At 40.6% G+C, this 18,112-nt stretch overlaps 1 protein-coding gene across 1 annotated transcript in view; it reads left to right on the top strand.

Moving 5' to 3' along the window:
- The window catches only part of PIK3C2G (phosphatidylinositol-4-phosphate 3-kinase catalytic subunit type 2 gamma), a 173,366-nt gene that overhangs the window by 139,470 nt on the left and 15,784 nt on the right, over positions 1 to 18,112 (top strand). Inside the window, exons 26-30 of the mRNA XM_033514641.1 lie at positions 1,943 to 2,052; positions 9,670 to 9,862; positions 10,446 to 10,567; positions 14,719 to 14,948; positions 15,167 to 15,204. Of these exons, the coding sequence (XP_033370532.1) occupies positions 1,943 to 2,052; positions 9,670 to 9,862; positions 10,446 to 10,567; positions 14,719 to 14,948; positions 15,167 to 15,204 (693 nt within the window). The remainder of the gene's footprint in view (positions 1 to 1,942; positions 2,053 to 9,669; positions 9,863 to 10,445; positions 10,568 to 14,718; positions 14,949 to 15,166; positions 15,205 to 18,112) is intronic.

The raw sequence follows: 18,112 nt of genomic DNA, 5'->3' as shown, positions 1-18,112 counted from the left end.
GAAACCTGCCTCATTAATCTTTAATTCTATTCCCCCATCTGTTTTCTCAGATGCTATTTGTAAAACACAGTTCAAAAAAAAAACCTAAAATAAGATTGTTTCTAGAAAACAGAGTCCTTCACAGAATATTACACTGAATGCACAGAATATTCACAGAACAGTAAACTGCACCCTGGGTGATCAGTGACAATTAGTGGTTTCTAGCAAACATGATTATGAACAAATTGAGGGATTTTTGGCCCAGTTTGGGAATTAATGTTATTTCTTGGCGGTGAGCAGCATTCTTCTAAAGCTCTACTGACGTTTGCTACTGGGAGTAAGAAATAATCCATGAAGTTTCCATCATTTTCAAAAGCAGAAACATCTGTGGGAGACTCAAGAGTTTTCTGGCAGAGTTCAGCTGTGAAAATGCCTGTAGTTCATCAGCTTTACTCTCATTAAAGATTTGATGTGAACTGTTATAAAGAGGGTGATGGCAGGACACAAACACCTTCTGACTACTTTAAAGAAATGCAAACTCCATTACCCTAATAAAGATTTTTCCATATAGAAAGTTATTAAAATGGACTTTATCACTCCCTTTTCTGGTGAAGGGCAAGGAGCTTAATTTGCCAATACAACAGCCTTTTTTGTTTTTTTCATTTTTTTTATTAAATCCAAAGGGGGCAGGAGTTGTTGTCATCTTCTATAACTGGGTTGAAGGTATATTGATAAGCACTGTGTGTCCTTCAATGTTAAATATTGTTATTGTCCCTGCTGTCAACCCACTTTAATTCACCTCATTGAGCTTTCTGCCCCTCTGTTCCTTGTCAGTCAAAACTCTGCAGAGACAGAAATCTAACAGTGGTACCTTGGAATGGGGCTGAGCAAGATTCTCCTCATAATGCAAAAAGAAAATGTACAAATGTTGAGAATGTTTGAAGGAATAACCTTAAAATAAAATCAGTGCTTCCTTTTTTTCTTTGCTGTTACTTGAAAAACTCAGTGGGTCTTTCTGTCTGAGCTAGACATAAATATCAATGAAGAACCCACAGCAGTGACTGCAAATTCAGATACATTTTCATCTGAGCAATCTGAAGGAGTGATGTTTTTCTGCATTACACAAAAAAAGCTTCACTCCCAACTTGCTGTGATTGCTGAGAAAAATCAGTAGGTTTTGAAGTGAGTAAATTTTATTGTTGTTGTTGGCATTTGAAGATGCCTGGAGAAGAGCTGTACAATTGGACACACTGAGCTGTCTAATCCCCTCAAGTTTTTACTCTGCAAGGAGAATACTGGCATTATTTGGTTTTTTAATTTAATCTGACTAACTAGAATTTGGCTGGCTAACTAGAACAGTTCTGTCCCTCGTCGATGGAGAATGATACCTGCTCCAGAGGGCAGTGCTCACTGCCCACCCCAGGGCTGCTGCCATGAATCAGTGTCTGGAGAAGATTTCCTCCTCCTCTGATCTGTGATGCCTTTGCAGGAGGAGCCCAGGGCAGTGATGGTGGAACCAGGAGTTAAAAATGAGAGGGTGATGTTGCACTAAATTGAATTATGGCTAAGGCATCACTGTGAGCTTAACAGAAGTGTGGTTACTATTGTTCAGGTGGCTGGATTTGGTCACCTCCCCTTTATCACCATTAGGAGGATCTGAAGGAGGCTTAGCAATGCACACCTTGAGGTTATGGTATCCAAAGAGAAAATAAATAACTAAAATGGATTGTGGATGCTGACCCATGCTTCTTTCAGGTGCCTCAGTGTGAAGGTTTACAGTGCAATATATTCACTTTATTATTCCAGGCATTGCTCCAGCATCAGAACCACTCTTCAGATCAGCACAACTGTTTCACTGTTTTATTTTGGTGTAAAACCTTTCTTTGCTCACTTAGGCCCATTTAGTTTAAACTTCTTTTCAATAGAACAGTGGACTAATGACCTAATATTACTTTACATTTAGATGCTGCATGCAGGATTGCCTGAGCTAAACAGCATCCAGGATCTGAAATATGTGTATGATAACCTCCGTCCTCAGGACTCAGATCTCCAGGCTACAAGTTACTTTACAAGGTAAACCCAGAATATAATCTAGAAACTTTGCTTTCTTCAGGGATTAATCCATTTTTCTCTTATGTTAAGAAGATTAATCAGGGAAAAGACACAAAAGGATGATTTGTCTTCACCTGTTTACTTTTAAAAGCTCATTCCTTATGCATGTTATAACCAATTTCCTCAAATTTCTGGAAGAAACAGTTGTGCCTTTGTGGTACACTTGTAATGAGTCACTCACTCAGTGCCTGGAAATTTCTTAGGTTTTCATGGTGAAACCATCCTGATTTGTATCTAGCATTCTAGCTAGTACATTTTCTCTAGCATTTTTTCTCTGTTTTTAAATGCAGCAGTTGAATGAAAACAGATTTGGACTGCTTAAATAGATTCAACCTATTAACAGCCTGAGTGAGAGCCTTCAATTTCTGTATTTTACTCCTTTTCCTCTTTTGACCTTCTGTGTTCCTCAGAGAAGTCACTTTCCCTCTGCTAGCCATAGTTTCTCCATCTGCAAAACAGTGCTGGTTCTTGCTTTTAAACAATTAACAGATCAACCACAGAAAAGGATATAGGTATCCTTGTGTGGATATAGGTAAATTTAAATCTTCATTTGTGTTAGGGTAATGGAACCTTTCACCTGTTTGTGATAATAGCTGGGGATTAATGAGGAGGAGCATAAAATCACAAAAAGACCCTCAGTCCTGACCTCTCAGGTCAGGTTTTGCATCATATATCATTCCAGATGTTGGTGTGATGAGGCTGTAGATGAAATGAGTGCAGACCTGTCTAGAACTGGAAATCCACTTTGAAATTCTAGGCACAGCACGAGACAAAATCAGAGCCAGAGTGTGCCCTGAGCATCACCATCATTTCCCAGGGACTAAGAATCCGTGTTTCCTGGGCACCCTCTGCACATGCAGAGCAACCCTGACTCTCCTGACCTTGTGGAAGTGCTGGGAAATCAAAAGTGTGCTGTTTATATATCTCTTTTCCATGTACTAGAATCTGAGGAAACCAAGGCAGCAAGTTTGGAGAGGGCTGGGGCAGAGACCAAGAGACTTTAAGGGTGACCTTTCTTTGAAAAAAATGAAAGAGAAGAACTTGTCAAACAAAACTATTGTTCCATGACTTTACCCACAGCATAGCACTGAGTAACACTTTTCCTGTAACACTTGCTTTTTCACTCCTGCCCCTTAGCAAGATTGTTATATTTTAAAATTTAATTACAGCTTTACATTTACCATCAACTCCTACCTTAGCCTTTCCTTTAAAATTTCACATATTTCCAAAGTACAGGCTTATATTTCCACTTCAAATAGGAAGCATACAGTTTCTAATTAAACTGCAAAATTCTTGATTCTGTCAACTAGTTCAGGTGGTTGTGTCTGTCTCTTGTGGGTAAAATACCCAGTTTGTTTAGTTAGTGAAAATGGGCTGGAATGTACAAAACAAGCAGGAAAATCTGAATCTTCAGAGTGAAAATTGCATCAGTGCCATGCAAAGCTCAGAGTTGTTTCCCCTCTGGAGGTGGAAAGGATCAGCTTTCAGCTGACTCAGTTCTGAGCTGGGGTTGGCATCACTGCAGCCTTGCTTAGCTGCAGGAGTAAGGATGAAGACTCGATTCAGAGCAGAGCTGGATATCCACACACTTTCTTTCGAGGGTCAGGGACTTCAGACTGGAAATTCACCTGCAGTCTTCCTCAGCCAAAGCACATGGAATAAAGCCAGTGATGTTTTGGGAGTGCTTTGTTACCTGGTAGAGGTTTGTGTTAGGCTTAGGAAATCCTGGTAGGACTCAGAGGCCACAGTGTCCTCCTTCCTCTTAGATTTCTTGTTCAGGATGGTGTTAAGGAAATGAAGGAAATTGCACTCAATTTCTGCAGACCAGCAAAGCAGTTTGCTGTGGTCTCTGTTCTTACTTGAAACTGCCTTTTCTCCTAAAATGCCTCCTGTGAACTCCAGAGCTATTGTTCCAATTTTCTTCAAAGTGCTGAAGCTTTGTTTTTGTCCATCACAACATCACATAGAAAAGACAGATATTTCTAGAGCACATATTTTATTCATTAATATTCTTAGTATATGTTTGTATTATATATGGTCATTTACAAGAAGAAAATCCCTTTACATTAGTTCATGAATTTCCTTGGATCTCATTTCTCTTGGAGCTTCTTTTCCCTGTTATTCTAGTTTCTATTCATTTGTACATTATTTGTGTTAATTCAGAAAAGGTATTAACATTTCAGCATGTTTGAACATGGGGATAATATCAGGCCTCATGTCTAGTAGGATTTTAACTTCCAGAAATTGTATCCAGGCACTTTTCAAAATAAAGACTTTGGGATAGCTTGATACCTGGATGCATGCAGAGACTGTCTGTCTGTAAAAAAACACTTTCCAACCTGGCTTTAGGAATTTAAATATACTGAGATTTTTGTGAGCTTTGTGTTACCTACATCATCTTTATTCCTTATCTCCTTTTTATACAAAATACTGATACAAGAAAATATCCAGTCACATACTTCTCATGGTCAATCTCTGGCTTGTTTCTGTATCTATTTTTCAAGCTGCCCTTAGAAAGACAAGGAAATTGGAAGTTGTGATTATTAGCACAACTTTTAGTAGCTCTCAAATCCCTCGCAATTTGTAGCTCCGTTTTCTCTGTAACTGCTTCCAAAACCACTTCATTGTTTTTTAAAAGTTCTTTTCCAGACAAGGAGCGTGGTCATTGGAATGTTAAACATTGCCAACAGAAAGTTGTTTCTTGTTCTAAGTACAAGGTAGTTATTGTAATCTTTCAGATTCAATCACGTAACGTGCCTACCAAAAATCCCAATCTTCTGCTAGTGGAAATAGGAGAACAGTATTCCTCTGTATTTCTTTAGAAATAGGTTGCTTTTAGCAATCTTCTGGGTTTGGTTTAGCAATAAAGCTGACATTGGCCCTGGTGTGGTTTAAAACCAACATGAAATGATGAATGATGTCACGAATGCTGCTGGCAGAGCCATGTTAATTTGTTCTTTGCCGTCACCTCTTCGGCCGGCAGAACAATCATATAATGTACTGACCCCTTTCAGGCTCGTAAAGCATTCTGTGTTTTACTAAATTCCTTTGGTCTCATTCTTGATTTAAGTCATGTGCAACAGTCTGTGGTGTCATTTGTGTGCAGTTCCTCTCACACGGGGTCAGCTCCCTGTTTGGAGCTGATGAGCAGCAGCGTTCAGCCTCACAGCTCGCAGCCCTCTGGAAGGTCACACCCTCCCATCGTGGATAAACAATGCACCAATTGAGAGTTAAACAAGAGTTTCTGTGTCTCCTTGTCAGTCCTGTGCACCTACTGCCAAGTGAAACAGCGTTGTCTCCCCAGCATCTGCCCTGAACTCAGTTTGATCCTTGAAATTCAATTTGATCCTTGCCCCTCCCTCCTTTCCTCTTCCCCTGACAACACAGTTTTATCAGAAACTGGAAACCCATCTTACCTCTGCATATAAATTTCCTCTATGGTTTTCTGCAGATGTCTTCAAATGTCAGCATGGTGTGGCGGGCTGCCTGACATTTTTAATGTGCCTGCACAGGGATGTATATTTGAAATTGGTTTTAAGAGCATAAAGTTAGCCTAATGCAATGAATGGAGTTGATTTCAAATGATTGCAGTGTGCAATCTAACCCACTGATAGAAACCCATGAATAAGAGATGCAGGGTGGATCTGACAATTACCAGGGGAGCACATTGCATGTCTTCAGCAGCCTGATGGAGGGAGGTGCTGCTTGGGTCAGCTGCTTTCTTTATTTATTAATGGACTCATTTTTTAGGTATCTGTTGTTGCCTAGGTCAAGCATATCCAGAATCCACAAATTCCAACAGTTTCAAGCTGGACAATCCACAGTAACTCCTTTCAAAACATGATGCTGACCTCAAACTGATCAGCCAATCTCTCTTTCTCAGGTGGCTGAGGGTATTTCAGCAAGAAATTTCCCAGATGGGTGAAACACAGTGAAAGTTGGTGGCACGTGGAAGGGAATGGACCAAATTACAACACTAATCTTTGTTTCAGTGATGTTCAAGCAGTTTGTAAAGACTGTGGTCTATGTGCCCCAAAGGAACAGGAGGCAGACCTCCTCCTTGAATTAATGCTTTTTGAGGAATTTGTATTACAAAAGGTCTGTTGCTGAAAGCAGTAATATCCTGAAAAACTCTGTTAATCTGGGGGCATGCTACTCAAGTTGTTTTAAAATGGAGCTTGGTAAATTCATGGATGGAAATGTGGAATACAAATGAAATACTGCTCATTAACATCTGAGAATCCCATGAAAATAAATTTTGCTCACTATACTCTGATTTTCAGGCTTAGATAGAAATGAGAAACAGGGTACTATCAAGAAAGGTAAAGAAATATCCACTAAGATCTTAATATCTTAATAATTTGTCAGTTGGTTGTATGTGCTAGGTAAAAAGGCTGGTGTGCCCTGAAAATCTAAGCACCAGCCCTCAGAATACCTGTCCCAAAAGGAATGTCTGCTTCCTAAAGCTAAAGTCACAAACTACCACCTGTTACTCTTGAAAACATTAGCCAAACTTTTCATCCATCTCCTTTTACATGAGCAGCCAGCCAGTCTGTTCATGTTTTACCTGATACTGTAATTTGACAGCTCTGTAGACAGACCAAAGCCAAATCTGAAATTCAAAGTCAATTCAGCAGGTGGAAAGCAGAAAGTCATTACTTTCCAACAATCATAGATATTTAACTTTATTTTCTGAGAAGTAGGTCAGACACCAATCTGCATGGTAAACAGTTATTGTCATGTGGGAAATAACATTTTTCTCTCTGAAAACTGTGTTGGAAATATTTGGATTCACTGCTAATATTACTCTAGTTAATGACAGTTTCCTCTTTTCTTTTGATTAGCCTGTGCTTTTAATACCCTTTGTACTGTTCACTCACTTTAGCTATCTCTGGACCATCAGGCACTCATTTTCTATGCAGCCTGGGCTACCAGAGCTCTGAAATAAATAAACTTTTTTGTCATCTTTGTGAAGGCAGAGCCAGCTTTGGGCACTGGCAAAGGAGGTAATGGCCAGGGAGGAAAATGAGGATTTTTACAAACACCCATGACTTTATTTCTTTCAAATATTGCTAAGCCTAATGTGGCTACAGAGAAAAGAAGGTGATTTGGGATCTGGGAGAGCTCAAGGAGAAACTTTCACCACTGGTCCTCGGGATGAACTTTAAAAGTGCTGGCAGAAAGGGGAATCAGGTACCACAATGTGATAAACTGGGTCACTGAGCTAATCCAGGCCAAAAATAAACTGCAAAATCACAAAAAGATAAGGCACACAGGTTTGATGTACCCCATTGCTCCATATACAGTTAGGATCCAGTTTTTGGGAAAAAAGGGTTTCCTTAAGCCAATTTGCCCTTGAAAGAAAGTGCAGAGAGCCCCAAGCAGAGCTGTTCCACCTTGCTGGGGAGATGCTCTGAGGTGGAATCAGATAAGCAAAGAGGCCTTGAATTCTTCACTGAATACATGGAATTAGGTTTGCTTGATGTTTCCTATCCTAGCAAAGAGGACTGCATGCAGACAGAACAGAGAGGGGGAGAGAACAACTTCTTCTTCTGGTTTTATTTGATTTTAGATGTAATCATTTCCAATAACTCACAGGAAAAATCTGCAACGATGACAACACAAGGCTCTGTTCAGATCTGGAGTGTCTGATTAGCAATCTGGGTTTTAAAGGTGTTTTAGAAGCCTAATGGCCCCATGGAAGGAATAGTGGTAGTTTGATATCAGGCAGTTCTGTGCAGTGATGATGTCTGAATTAGTACTAATTTACAAGCTGAGGCCTGTTTTATGTAAATTAAAATGCAGTGTGTTTAGCTGCAAAGTTAACGTGCCTCTTACAGTACTGTGGCAAATTCCCTAACTGCTCTGCTATAATATGGCCAGTTACAGATTCTATCACCTAATGTCTCTGTGATTTAGGAAGTGTTTAAACTACACATTAAATTAAATACATAGGAGTTAAAAAGGAAGAGTTCACCTCTGCTGCAGCCTGGTTAATCGTCACTGAATTGATTTTGTACTAATATTTTGAAATGAGATTTGTTTTCTTGTTTTACATCAGAGTGTTAATTTAATTTATTAAATAGCTTGTGTCTGTTTCTGAAGAATGTAATTAATAATTAAGATAATTAAATCAATTCTGAGGTACCTTTCCATGTACTACATTAAGAGGAACATATTCATCTTTCCTTAGTTTACTACACCTAATTAGTGTGTGATAAATTCACATAGTATTTTGAATGAAATCTGAATTTCAGGGGGTCAGCTGGGGAGATGCCTGTAGGTAGAATAATCCTTATTCTTTCTGGTTTGGTTTCATATGTGAAGCTACAGATTTTAGCCAGAGCATCTGAGATCATGGAAATTAGGCTAATGTGATGAATGGAGTTGATTTCAAATGATTGCACTACACATTCCAGCCCACTCACAGAAACCCATGAATAAAAATCTAATTTGAAATGACAGGCAAAGCATTTGCTCAGCTTTGAAAAAAGCATGATGAAGGTGGTTAAGGGTGTTGTCAGCCCTTGTAACCTAGTTAGATACAATCCAAAACTGGAAGAAAAAAAAATAATAATAAAGAGAAAAGAAAACACAGCAAACTCCTGACACTTTGATAGAGGGTTTGCTGAACTTGATGACTTGAAACTAATGGGTTGTTTTTCTATAACATCAGAACAGGTACAGGATATCTTCAGATAGCTGTAGAAATAAGCAGGGGAAAAAAAAAACCCAAAAAAACATTAGAAGTTAATAGGTCCTAAGAATTCAATTAGCAAGTGAATCCAAGAGAGCAAGTGCTTTCTAATGAGTACTGCATCTCACTCATCAGAGACCTGTGATCATTCTGTAGTGTTATTTCTCAGGTCAAGTTCACTTTCTCATTTGCAGTACATGTTTATCTAGGTTTTTTTTTTATCTATTGTGTCTTTGCTGATGAAAGATCTCAAAAGTAGGAAATCAAAACAGTGTTCTGGCTCCCCTTGCACAGGGATGAGATGGAGTGAGATACCAGGAGAAAATTTCTCTCTCTTTTTTTAAAAAAAAATTCATCTTAAGCAGTTCCACAGGGAAAGAGCTTTTAAGAACTAGGTGGAGGATTTCACAACACATCCTGCTCAGCTAAATCACAAATTGAATCCAAGAGCCCTGCACAAACACGTGTAAGCCCATGTGAGGTTAGTGTAACCAAAAATAAATATAATCATAACTAGCGCCTTCTCTCCTGCTTGGCAAAATGAACATGTGCTGTTCAACCCTGGGACTCCTCAAAACACACATGGAAATGTTCTGCTTGTCCCTGATGCCTGAAAGAAGGCTGGTATCCAGCTCATGAGGAATAGCTGCTCCAAGCTAAGCCTTGAGGCAGGTTGTGGCAAGAACGCTCCTTTAAGCAGCAGAGCTCAGGGGCTGGATGTGCTGCAGTGCAAATAGCAGTGACTGATATGTGTGTGTGTGTGTGTGAGGTAGGCTTTAGAATTTGGGATTTTTTGGACTTGTATCCGTAAAAAGAGGGGTCAAGGAGCGGAAAACAAAAAAATGCATAAATAGCGCCTCTTGTGTTTGTTCGTTCTTCAGGAAAATAAAGGAAAGTTTGGAGTGCTTTCCTGTCAAACTCAATAACCTGATCCACACGCTTGTGCAGATGTCAGTGGGGAGCTCTGCAAAGCCTCCAGCTCCAGAGCCTGTCCCCCAGGAGTGGATGATGCTGGACACAGAGAGGTCGATCGCAAGGGCCACCGTTTTGGGCTTCAGCAGAAAGCCTGACTCCGTATGTATCGCGTTCTTTGCTTGCCCTCATTTGCCTGGATCTTTAATGACTCCTTCAAAAACTTACGTGCTCTCCCTCTTCATTTATAGAAGATGTGCTTGTGCCACATTAAAGGCATCATGGGATGAATAGTGGTGCCATAAGCAGTGAGCTATCAGAGAGCAAAAACACCAGGCAGACAGATATTTGCAGGGAGCCATTAAGGAGAACTGTTCATTCCCTATAGTGAAAAATAAATCAAGAGCTAATTAAAGCATCCAGAAGGAAAGCATGGCACAAAATTAGGAAGCCTAATAGAAATTGGAGGCTGTTATATGAAGCTTTAATGGTGCACTATTAGTTTTCACACACTGCAGTGATCTTTCAGTGTTTGAGTTGTATGCTACCCAGGCAAGTTTCTCTTTCTGTGCAGCAAACACTGTGAATCACAAACTGAATTCTCTGGCACTTGGCACTACATTAAAGGAAGGTTTTTCTTTGTTAAAATCACCCTATATATTCTCTTACTCTCTTGTACATATTTTTTTTTTTTTAATTTGACTCTCTGATCATTGCTCTGCCTCTCCTTTTTTCCCCAACACAGGTATATCTCATCCAGGTGGTGCAAACCTGCAATGTGGTCACCTTCGTGGAAAAATCGTTCAGCCAGTTCTCAGAACTTCACAGCCACCTCCAGAAGCAATTCCCATCCCAGGACCTCCCAGAGTAAGGCAGCATATTAGTGAATGTTATTCTGCTGTTAAGTGGTTCTCTCTTGTGTGCTCAGATAAATCTGTGAGAATATTCACGGCAGATGTATTTTTAGAAACACAAAGGCAGAGCAACAAATTCTATCAAACCTTCTATTCAGCCCAAGAGGAAACTGAATCACAGACCATTGTGGCAGTCTAAGTTTTATATTTTATTGTTCCTTTTTTAATGGGAGGAGAAAAGGGGAACAGCTTGGGTCTGACAAAACTACTCCTGAAATTAAAGGGTAAGTGGTGCTGACTTCATTAAAGGTGCCTTTAATAGTTTTTATTTTCTTCATGATATTTATCAGAACTTATGGCAAGATCTGTGTGTTGAAGCAATGTAGGAAAGTTTGCAGTGGGTCAGAAGAGAAATCTCTGTCTCTAGCACCATGATGAATATTTTTACAGCATGATGCACATACCCCCAGCTGAGAAATGTACAATAATCTTATATACTGTCCTGTCCCCAATACTTTGTACCTCACATCCTTTGGTTTATTATCTTTTGAAAAATCTGCTGCCATTAGTTGCAATAATTCTGAATATTACTGTGTACCCATGTGCATGTCCATTCCTGCTTTTCATTTTCTGAATGTTATTTCTTCACAGTTTCCTGGGGTAGTGAGCCCCATGGGTTTTTTCTGCCTTATATAAACCAGCTTTACCTCATGTAATGATTGTCCATGCCTTTAAAACCACAAGTGGAGTTATTTTTTCTACATATATCATATACATTATGCTGCATACATCAGTGAGTACAAAGTCCTTCTGACTCACCTGGTACAAGCCCTTCCTCAAGCTCAATCTACAAAAAGACAAAAGCTGGCTTAAAATACAAGTGGCTTACTTGAACCAAGCTGAGATTCAAGTGATAGGCTTGAAAAAGGCCTTTGGATTTGACATGAAGTAAATAGCCACAAACAACATGCTTTGAACTAAAAGTCCATGAATTTCAGATCCAGAGCTGATATTCCCCCAAGCTCATGAGAAGCATTCTGAAAAATATGGTTTAAGGTTAGTTAATTCCAGAGACTCTGTCTCCTGTCTGAGGGGGTTTTATTGACTCCTATTTGATTCATTATGGCTTTCTCACATGAACTGGTTTGAAGCAGCTGGTGAGAACTGAAATTTCACTAAACAAATACTGAAATTGCTTGAATCGTGGTTTTGATTTGGAGATACTTGCAGGCTAACCATTAGGTTGTACAATAAAATATTTAACAAGTACCTGTTTATGACTTTTTCCTGTGGTGAGCAGAGCCCTTTGAAAGGAAATACATTTTTCTTCCGAAACACACAAACCTCAGAAACCCTTTAGCAAATTTCAAAAATAATACTAGTCATTTTTCAGAAAATCTACCTCTAATAAAATCCTTTGCAACATTTTCACTGCTAAAGAGCACTTCAGAACTCACAGAGGGTTAATCTGTGTATACTGAAGCTGTCTCTAGGAGCTCCAGTGCTTTATTGCCATAATTCAGTCCCAGCAGTATTCTGTCACTGCAGGATCTTTCCCTAAGATTGTGTTAAAACAATTCATTTTATGATGGTTTTTGATAGGCGCGTTTTTTAATGTTAAAATTTTGCGTTGTGTTCTAACAGAACTTCATTAATTTGAGGTTTTTCATGTATCCCAGATTTTATTCTAATAATAAAAACCTAATTATTTCTTTATAGGAAGTTATTACTGAAACTGCCATGCCATATCAGACCATTAGTCTGCCTGTGTGCTACAAAGCACCAACTCTGGCTGATGCCAGATGCTTCAAAGGAAGGAAAAAGCCTTGTTCCGCAATGTAATCACAAAATCATTTTTAAAATGTCTGATTAAAATAAATTAAATGTTTAATATTGCTAGAATAATTGGAAATGCTCACAGAAAGGACTTAGTTTCTGCTTTGTAATGATTCTGTGAAATTGTACATATTCATGTCTCATTAGGAGAAAACAATGAAATATGAGAGCGCTTCATACAAGTGCTAAATACTGAGTTTATTGTAAGAAACAAATGGCAAAGCTCAGAGTTCTCAGAATCCAAAATTTTGCTATTGACACGTCCAATGCATTTGTTCAGCTCATATTTAAAAGTTAGAAACACAGTTGCTCTAAGCAAGCCCTTGCACTCCAACACCAGCCTTCTCATTTGATTTCTGAGAGGGTTTTAATTGTGTTTAATATCTGTTTTGTAAAATGCCAAAAATCTTTTCACCCAACAAAGCAGGAAGGGGACATATTTTACACACAGAACAACGTTCAGACAAGTAGGAAATGCAATGTGCTGTGCAGCACATCTGCAAGTTTATGTTTTTCTGATCCATTTCAAGTGGATGCAAAGAATGGGAAGTTCACCTTTCCTAACACAAGGGCAATGCCACAGACACAATCCATCAAAAGCACAAAGGCCTTTAAAAGAAGGGTTCAGTGCCACCACAAGGTTCATGTTGTCCTTCTCTCCAGCAGTTATTGGTGCTATCAATCAGCAGCTCCTCTGTCCCCTGTTTGGCCACTGTGCTTTGGATGCATCTTCTGAGGGCCTGCATCTGCCAGCCAAAGCCCTCTTGTTGTGTCACACAGACTAACTCATTTTAAGCTGCTTCCACCCCTTGAAAGAAGTCCTTTTGTGCCCCAGAGGAGCCCAGAGCACTCACAGGCTGTCTCTGTGTGCTGGATGACTTGGGCTCTATTTCTGTCTGTGTCATGAACCAGGGTCGTGTCACTTCTCCCTCCTCCTTCTGTGTCCTGCTGCTGTGGTTTTGCCAGGGAGGAGTCACCTCTTCCTATCCATCTGTGCAGCCCCTAACTGAGCCCTGATCCTCCAGCTGATGGGCAGGAATCACCAGAAGTCCCTGCATCCCTGCAGCATGCCAGTGGTGTCTGGTCCCTGGCTGGTTTAATGGCAGGCTGAGCCACACCAGCGCTGGCCAAGTGTCCCTTTCCAGTGTATCACAAACTACACAGATCCTTTGTCTGAATCCTTCAGGCACCTGTTGAGGTTCAGTGGATAAAAAAGCTCATAGCAGAATTAAAAAAAAGAGGTTTGTAAACAAGACACGCTTGACTATTTACAGCGGCGGTGGCGGGACATGAAATACAACCAGATCAAAACTTCCACCTCTCTCTGTCTCATGCATTAGAGGACATAAAGCATAATGTTAATTATGCATCCTGCTATTAGCAATCCGTATCACAAAACCCATTATGTGCAATTTAACCCAGACAGTTTTTCTAATGCTCCTTCAGCCTGGGAGATAAATACCCTTTGCCAGGGCAAGGTTAATACAAATTGATTATGTGTGTTGTTAAAACTCTAACCTTTTGACTCATCTAATATGCATTGTCTCTAAAATGCAAAGATGATTCAAGTAAAAAAATTGGAGGTTTTGACATTTTCAACCACCAAATTATTTGAAAATTGACATAAGGCCATTCTATGTATGTGTAATTTATTTACTAACACAAAATTAAATTCATCTTAATAAAAACTCGGCAAGAACATTACTTTTGCTATTTTTATTGTTATAGCTTTTTTTGGGGATTGATTTTTTTAGTGTTACGACCATTTGTTTTCATATATTATTTTAATTATGCTAGTACCTGAAATTAGTTATGGGATCAGGGATCTACTCTGAAAACCTTATCTACACTCCAAATAGCTGAGGTAAAAATGCAAGCAATGATATATTCATCAAATGTCACATTGCTGCTGTAAGGCTTTGGTGCTCAATGTTCTGTGGTAAGGATATGTCAGCTCTGGGCTGAGATCAGAAATCTGTTGTGCAAAAAGGCAGTGTTTTCTTGGCATCATCAGGGGCCAGTTACTTACCTATATTTAGAGCCCATAAAATGCAAAGAACTTCCTTTTAGGATTTCTCTGATTATTTACTTAATTTTAAATTAATTATTTAGAGAGAAAAAGTGCTTCAGTATGAGACAATTTACCAGCAAATTATTATTAGAAGGTGAGTGACTGTAATGTGACCTGTAAGCTTACCCTGTAAACATTCCTTCCCTTACCTGCAAAACCTCTTAGGAAGTCTTGGCTTTCTTCTGTTAAGTAGAGCTGGAAATATTTCCAGCAATTAAAGTACAAGAGTTCTGCTTAGGAATATTCTTCTTTTGCAGGTTTCCCCACTCATGGCATTTACCTTTTACGGACCTTGAACATAAAAGAGTGAAGGATTTGAACCTCTATCTGAAGCAGCTATTAAGTGGCCCCAGGAAACTGGCTAATGTGAGCATTTCCAGTATTTCTTTTATTTGCACATCATTTCTAGCAGCATTTTACCAAAAAGATTCAGGAAATTTTCCACTGCCTGTTTTGAAAAACAAAAAAACAAAAAAAAAATACATAAGTGACACATTTTCTAACGATGCATTTTGGATGGAGCCATTGCAGCATTCATCAAAACTTAAGACAAAGACAAGTATGACTGAGAAATAGTTTATTAAACCTGGCAGGGCATTTTTCAGAAAAACTTTTCCTCCTTTGCTGCCATCGAAAAGTAGTGATTCACTGAATTTTTGACAGTAAGGAGTAGGTTCTGAGGAATGTAATGTCTAAAAAAAGCAGTAAGCTTTGAAATATTGAAAAGTCTGATTTTGACAGTTGTTAAATGAAAAGTTCCATTCTTTCAGCCCAGAAATACCCTGTTCAAATTGTATTTAACAGGTAGAAGAAATAGTTTTGCAAACATAAAACCTAACCCAGAATGTTTCAATAATATCAGAATGATGCACTGTGTCCATTAAAATTGATGTTTTCTCATTTATTATTCATTATTATTCTCTGAGGTTTCAGGTTCTCCTCCTGTTTGATAATGGAAAGCCAAAATGGTAACAAACATTGACTTTTCATTGTGTGGGGCAGCACAAAATGCAGGGCTGAGAGCAGCAAAGGGGCCACAGACACCCTGGGAAGATGTAAAATCATCATGCTGCATCACTTCAGAAGCTGAACGGTCAATCCCTGACAGTGACACCAGGCTCTGAGAGAAAGGAGCATCCCAGTGAGCTTTTCCTGTCAGGAAAGCAGTCAGGGAGGGAAAAAGTGGTGTTTTATACTAGACCCCAGGCTGACAGAGAGGCTCAGTAAATTGCAGTGAGCCAAGGCACGAGCTCGTGGCTGAGCCAGCTGTTTCACTGCTGGCACGTTCTGCAGCACAGCCTGGGCCTCTGCCAGGTGAGCCCTGTCATGTCCCATGGCCTCAGGGCCACAACACAAACTGGGGCTGCTTTGCTTTCATGGCAGGGACAGCCAAAGATGTTTGTATGACAAGATGTTTGTTCTCCAAAATCTCAAACATCTTGCAGGAGGGAAAAAAAAAAATAAATCTTTGCTGCCTAACTATATAACTTTCCCAGCTGTGACTTTGTAATGGAGATTAAAGAGGAAATTGTCCATATGCAAAACAAACAGGGGTATTCTTATTAATATGAATATAAATTCTAAGCCCTGAGTTGAAACTGAGAAGATCTCCAAAGAGGATAAAAATCTTTTTTGTCTCCCTGAGTTACACTTAATTTGTATGAACAGCTGACTTGGGTGCTTGGCTTCTTTGACTGACACTGCCAAAAAATCTGCTCCAGCTTGGGAAGACGGTTGTGCAAATAAAACACAAGAAGTTTCACCTCAGTGTGAGGAAGGACTTTCTTACACTGAGGGTGGCAGAGCACTGAACTGAGGGTCACGGAGTCTCCCTCCCTGGAGACATTCTGAGCTCTCCTGGACATGTTCTGCATCACCTGCTGCAGGTGACCCTGCTGTGGCTGATGATCTCCAGAGGTCCCTTCCAACCCTAAGGATTCTGTGATTCCTTTCTGACCCTCACGTCAGGGCCACAGGTTTATTCTACATTAGCACCTCTTGGTCACAGCTGAGGAAAAGCTGATCTAAGCCCATGACCTAGAAATGAAGAGCTCAGTGTCCTCTGCTGTGCTCTGAACTGCTGGAAGGTACATGGATTTTCCATTTGGGCCAAGCACTGCTGTGCAGAAGCCTAATCTGCAGCTGAAAAATTCCACTGCTGGGATAGTCGTAAGAGCATTTCCTGGTTGTTCACAGAAGCTCTGTTGTGCCTCCTGCTCCGTGGGGTAGCACTCAGCCAGAGCAGGCTGCATGGCCATGGGCTTCCCAGTGTCCTTCCTGCTGCCATGAGCTTCCCAGTGTCCTTCTTCCTCCTGCCATGGGCTTCCCAGTGTCCTTCATCCTGCCATGGGCTTCCCAGTGTCCTTCCTGCTGCCATGGGCTTCCCAGTGTCCTTCCTGCTGCCATGGGCTTCCCAGTGTTCTTCCTGCTGCCATGAGCTTCCCAGTGTCCTTCCTCCTGCCATGGGCTTCCCAGTGTCCATCCTCCTGCCATGGGCTTCCCAGTGTCCTTCTTCTTTCTGCCATGAGCTTCCCAGTGTCCTTCTTCTTTCTGCCATGGGCTTCCCAGTGTCCTTCTTCTTTCTGCCATGAGCTTCCCAGTGTCCTTCCTCCTGCCATGGGCTTCCCAGTGTCCTTCTTCTTTCTGCCATGAGCTTCCCAGTGTCCTTCTTCCTGCCATGAGCTTCCCAGTGTCCTTCTTCCTGCCATGAGCTTCCCAGTGTCCTTCTTCCTTCTGCCATGGGCTTCCCAATTTCCTTCTTCCTGCCATGGGCTTCCCAGTGTCCTTCTTCCTCCTGCCATGGGCTTCCCAGTGTCCTTCTTCCTCCTGCCATGGGCTTCCCAGTGTCCTTCTTCCTCCTGCCATGAGCTTCCCAGTGTCCTTCCTGCTGCCTCTGTGGGCCTGCAGACACAGCCCTGGAGCTGGGGACATCCTCCCAGCCCTGGAGCACAGCCATGGCTGAGGAATTCAGAGGGAACTGGATCTGCTCGGGGACAGCCACTGCTGTGGCTCCGAATGAGCTCAGGAGGACAATTTTCCAGGTTGGTATGGCCTGGAGAAATACTGGAACCATGAGAAGAAAGCCATTTTTGTACCTGTGAGGGCTGTGCTGCTACTGGTGTGTTGGACTTGGAGGGCAAGGGATAACCAACAGAGGAAAGAGCAGATTGTTTCCATCCGTGAAGTGTTGCTGCACGTGGGAAATCATCTTTCTTACCCCCATGCAGCCAACCTGCAGTTCTTTAGAGTTATTGATACTCCATAAACATTGAATTGTGATTTTCACTTCAATATGCTGCTCCTGCTGGGAGGTGGGAGAAATTTAGAAAATACTGACGTGTTCTGACCCACTTAGAACAAGGAGACCAGTTGGTGGGTAATTTCCTTTGTACTCCCTTCTTTTTATTTTTCACTTTGGTATGACTCTTTTAAAAATATTGTGGTGTCATCTTGGCTTTAGTCTGAGCAGAAAGCCAAGCTATGAGGCTTTCTTGATAAAAATAAATACAATTATTTTGTCCCTTTTCATGCCTATGACAACTTTGAAGTCAAATTTGTCCTCAAAATGTTAAGGAGCCTGGCTCAAACCATTTAGTGAGTTGTCAGTTCTCAAGAATTATCAAACTGTCATTCCTATGAAATAGTAAAACT

This window comes from Parus major, chromosome 1A (genome assembly GCF_001522545.3).
Source record: "Parus major isolate Abel chromosome 1A, Parus_major1.1, whole genome shotgun sequence".
In the NCBI taxonomy this organism is placed as follows: domain Eukaryota; kingdom Metazoa; phylum Chordata; class Aves; order Passeriformes; family Paridae; genus Parus; species Parus major.
This window is presented reverse-complemented; position numbering and strand designations above follow the sequence as displayed.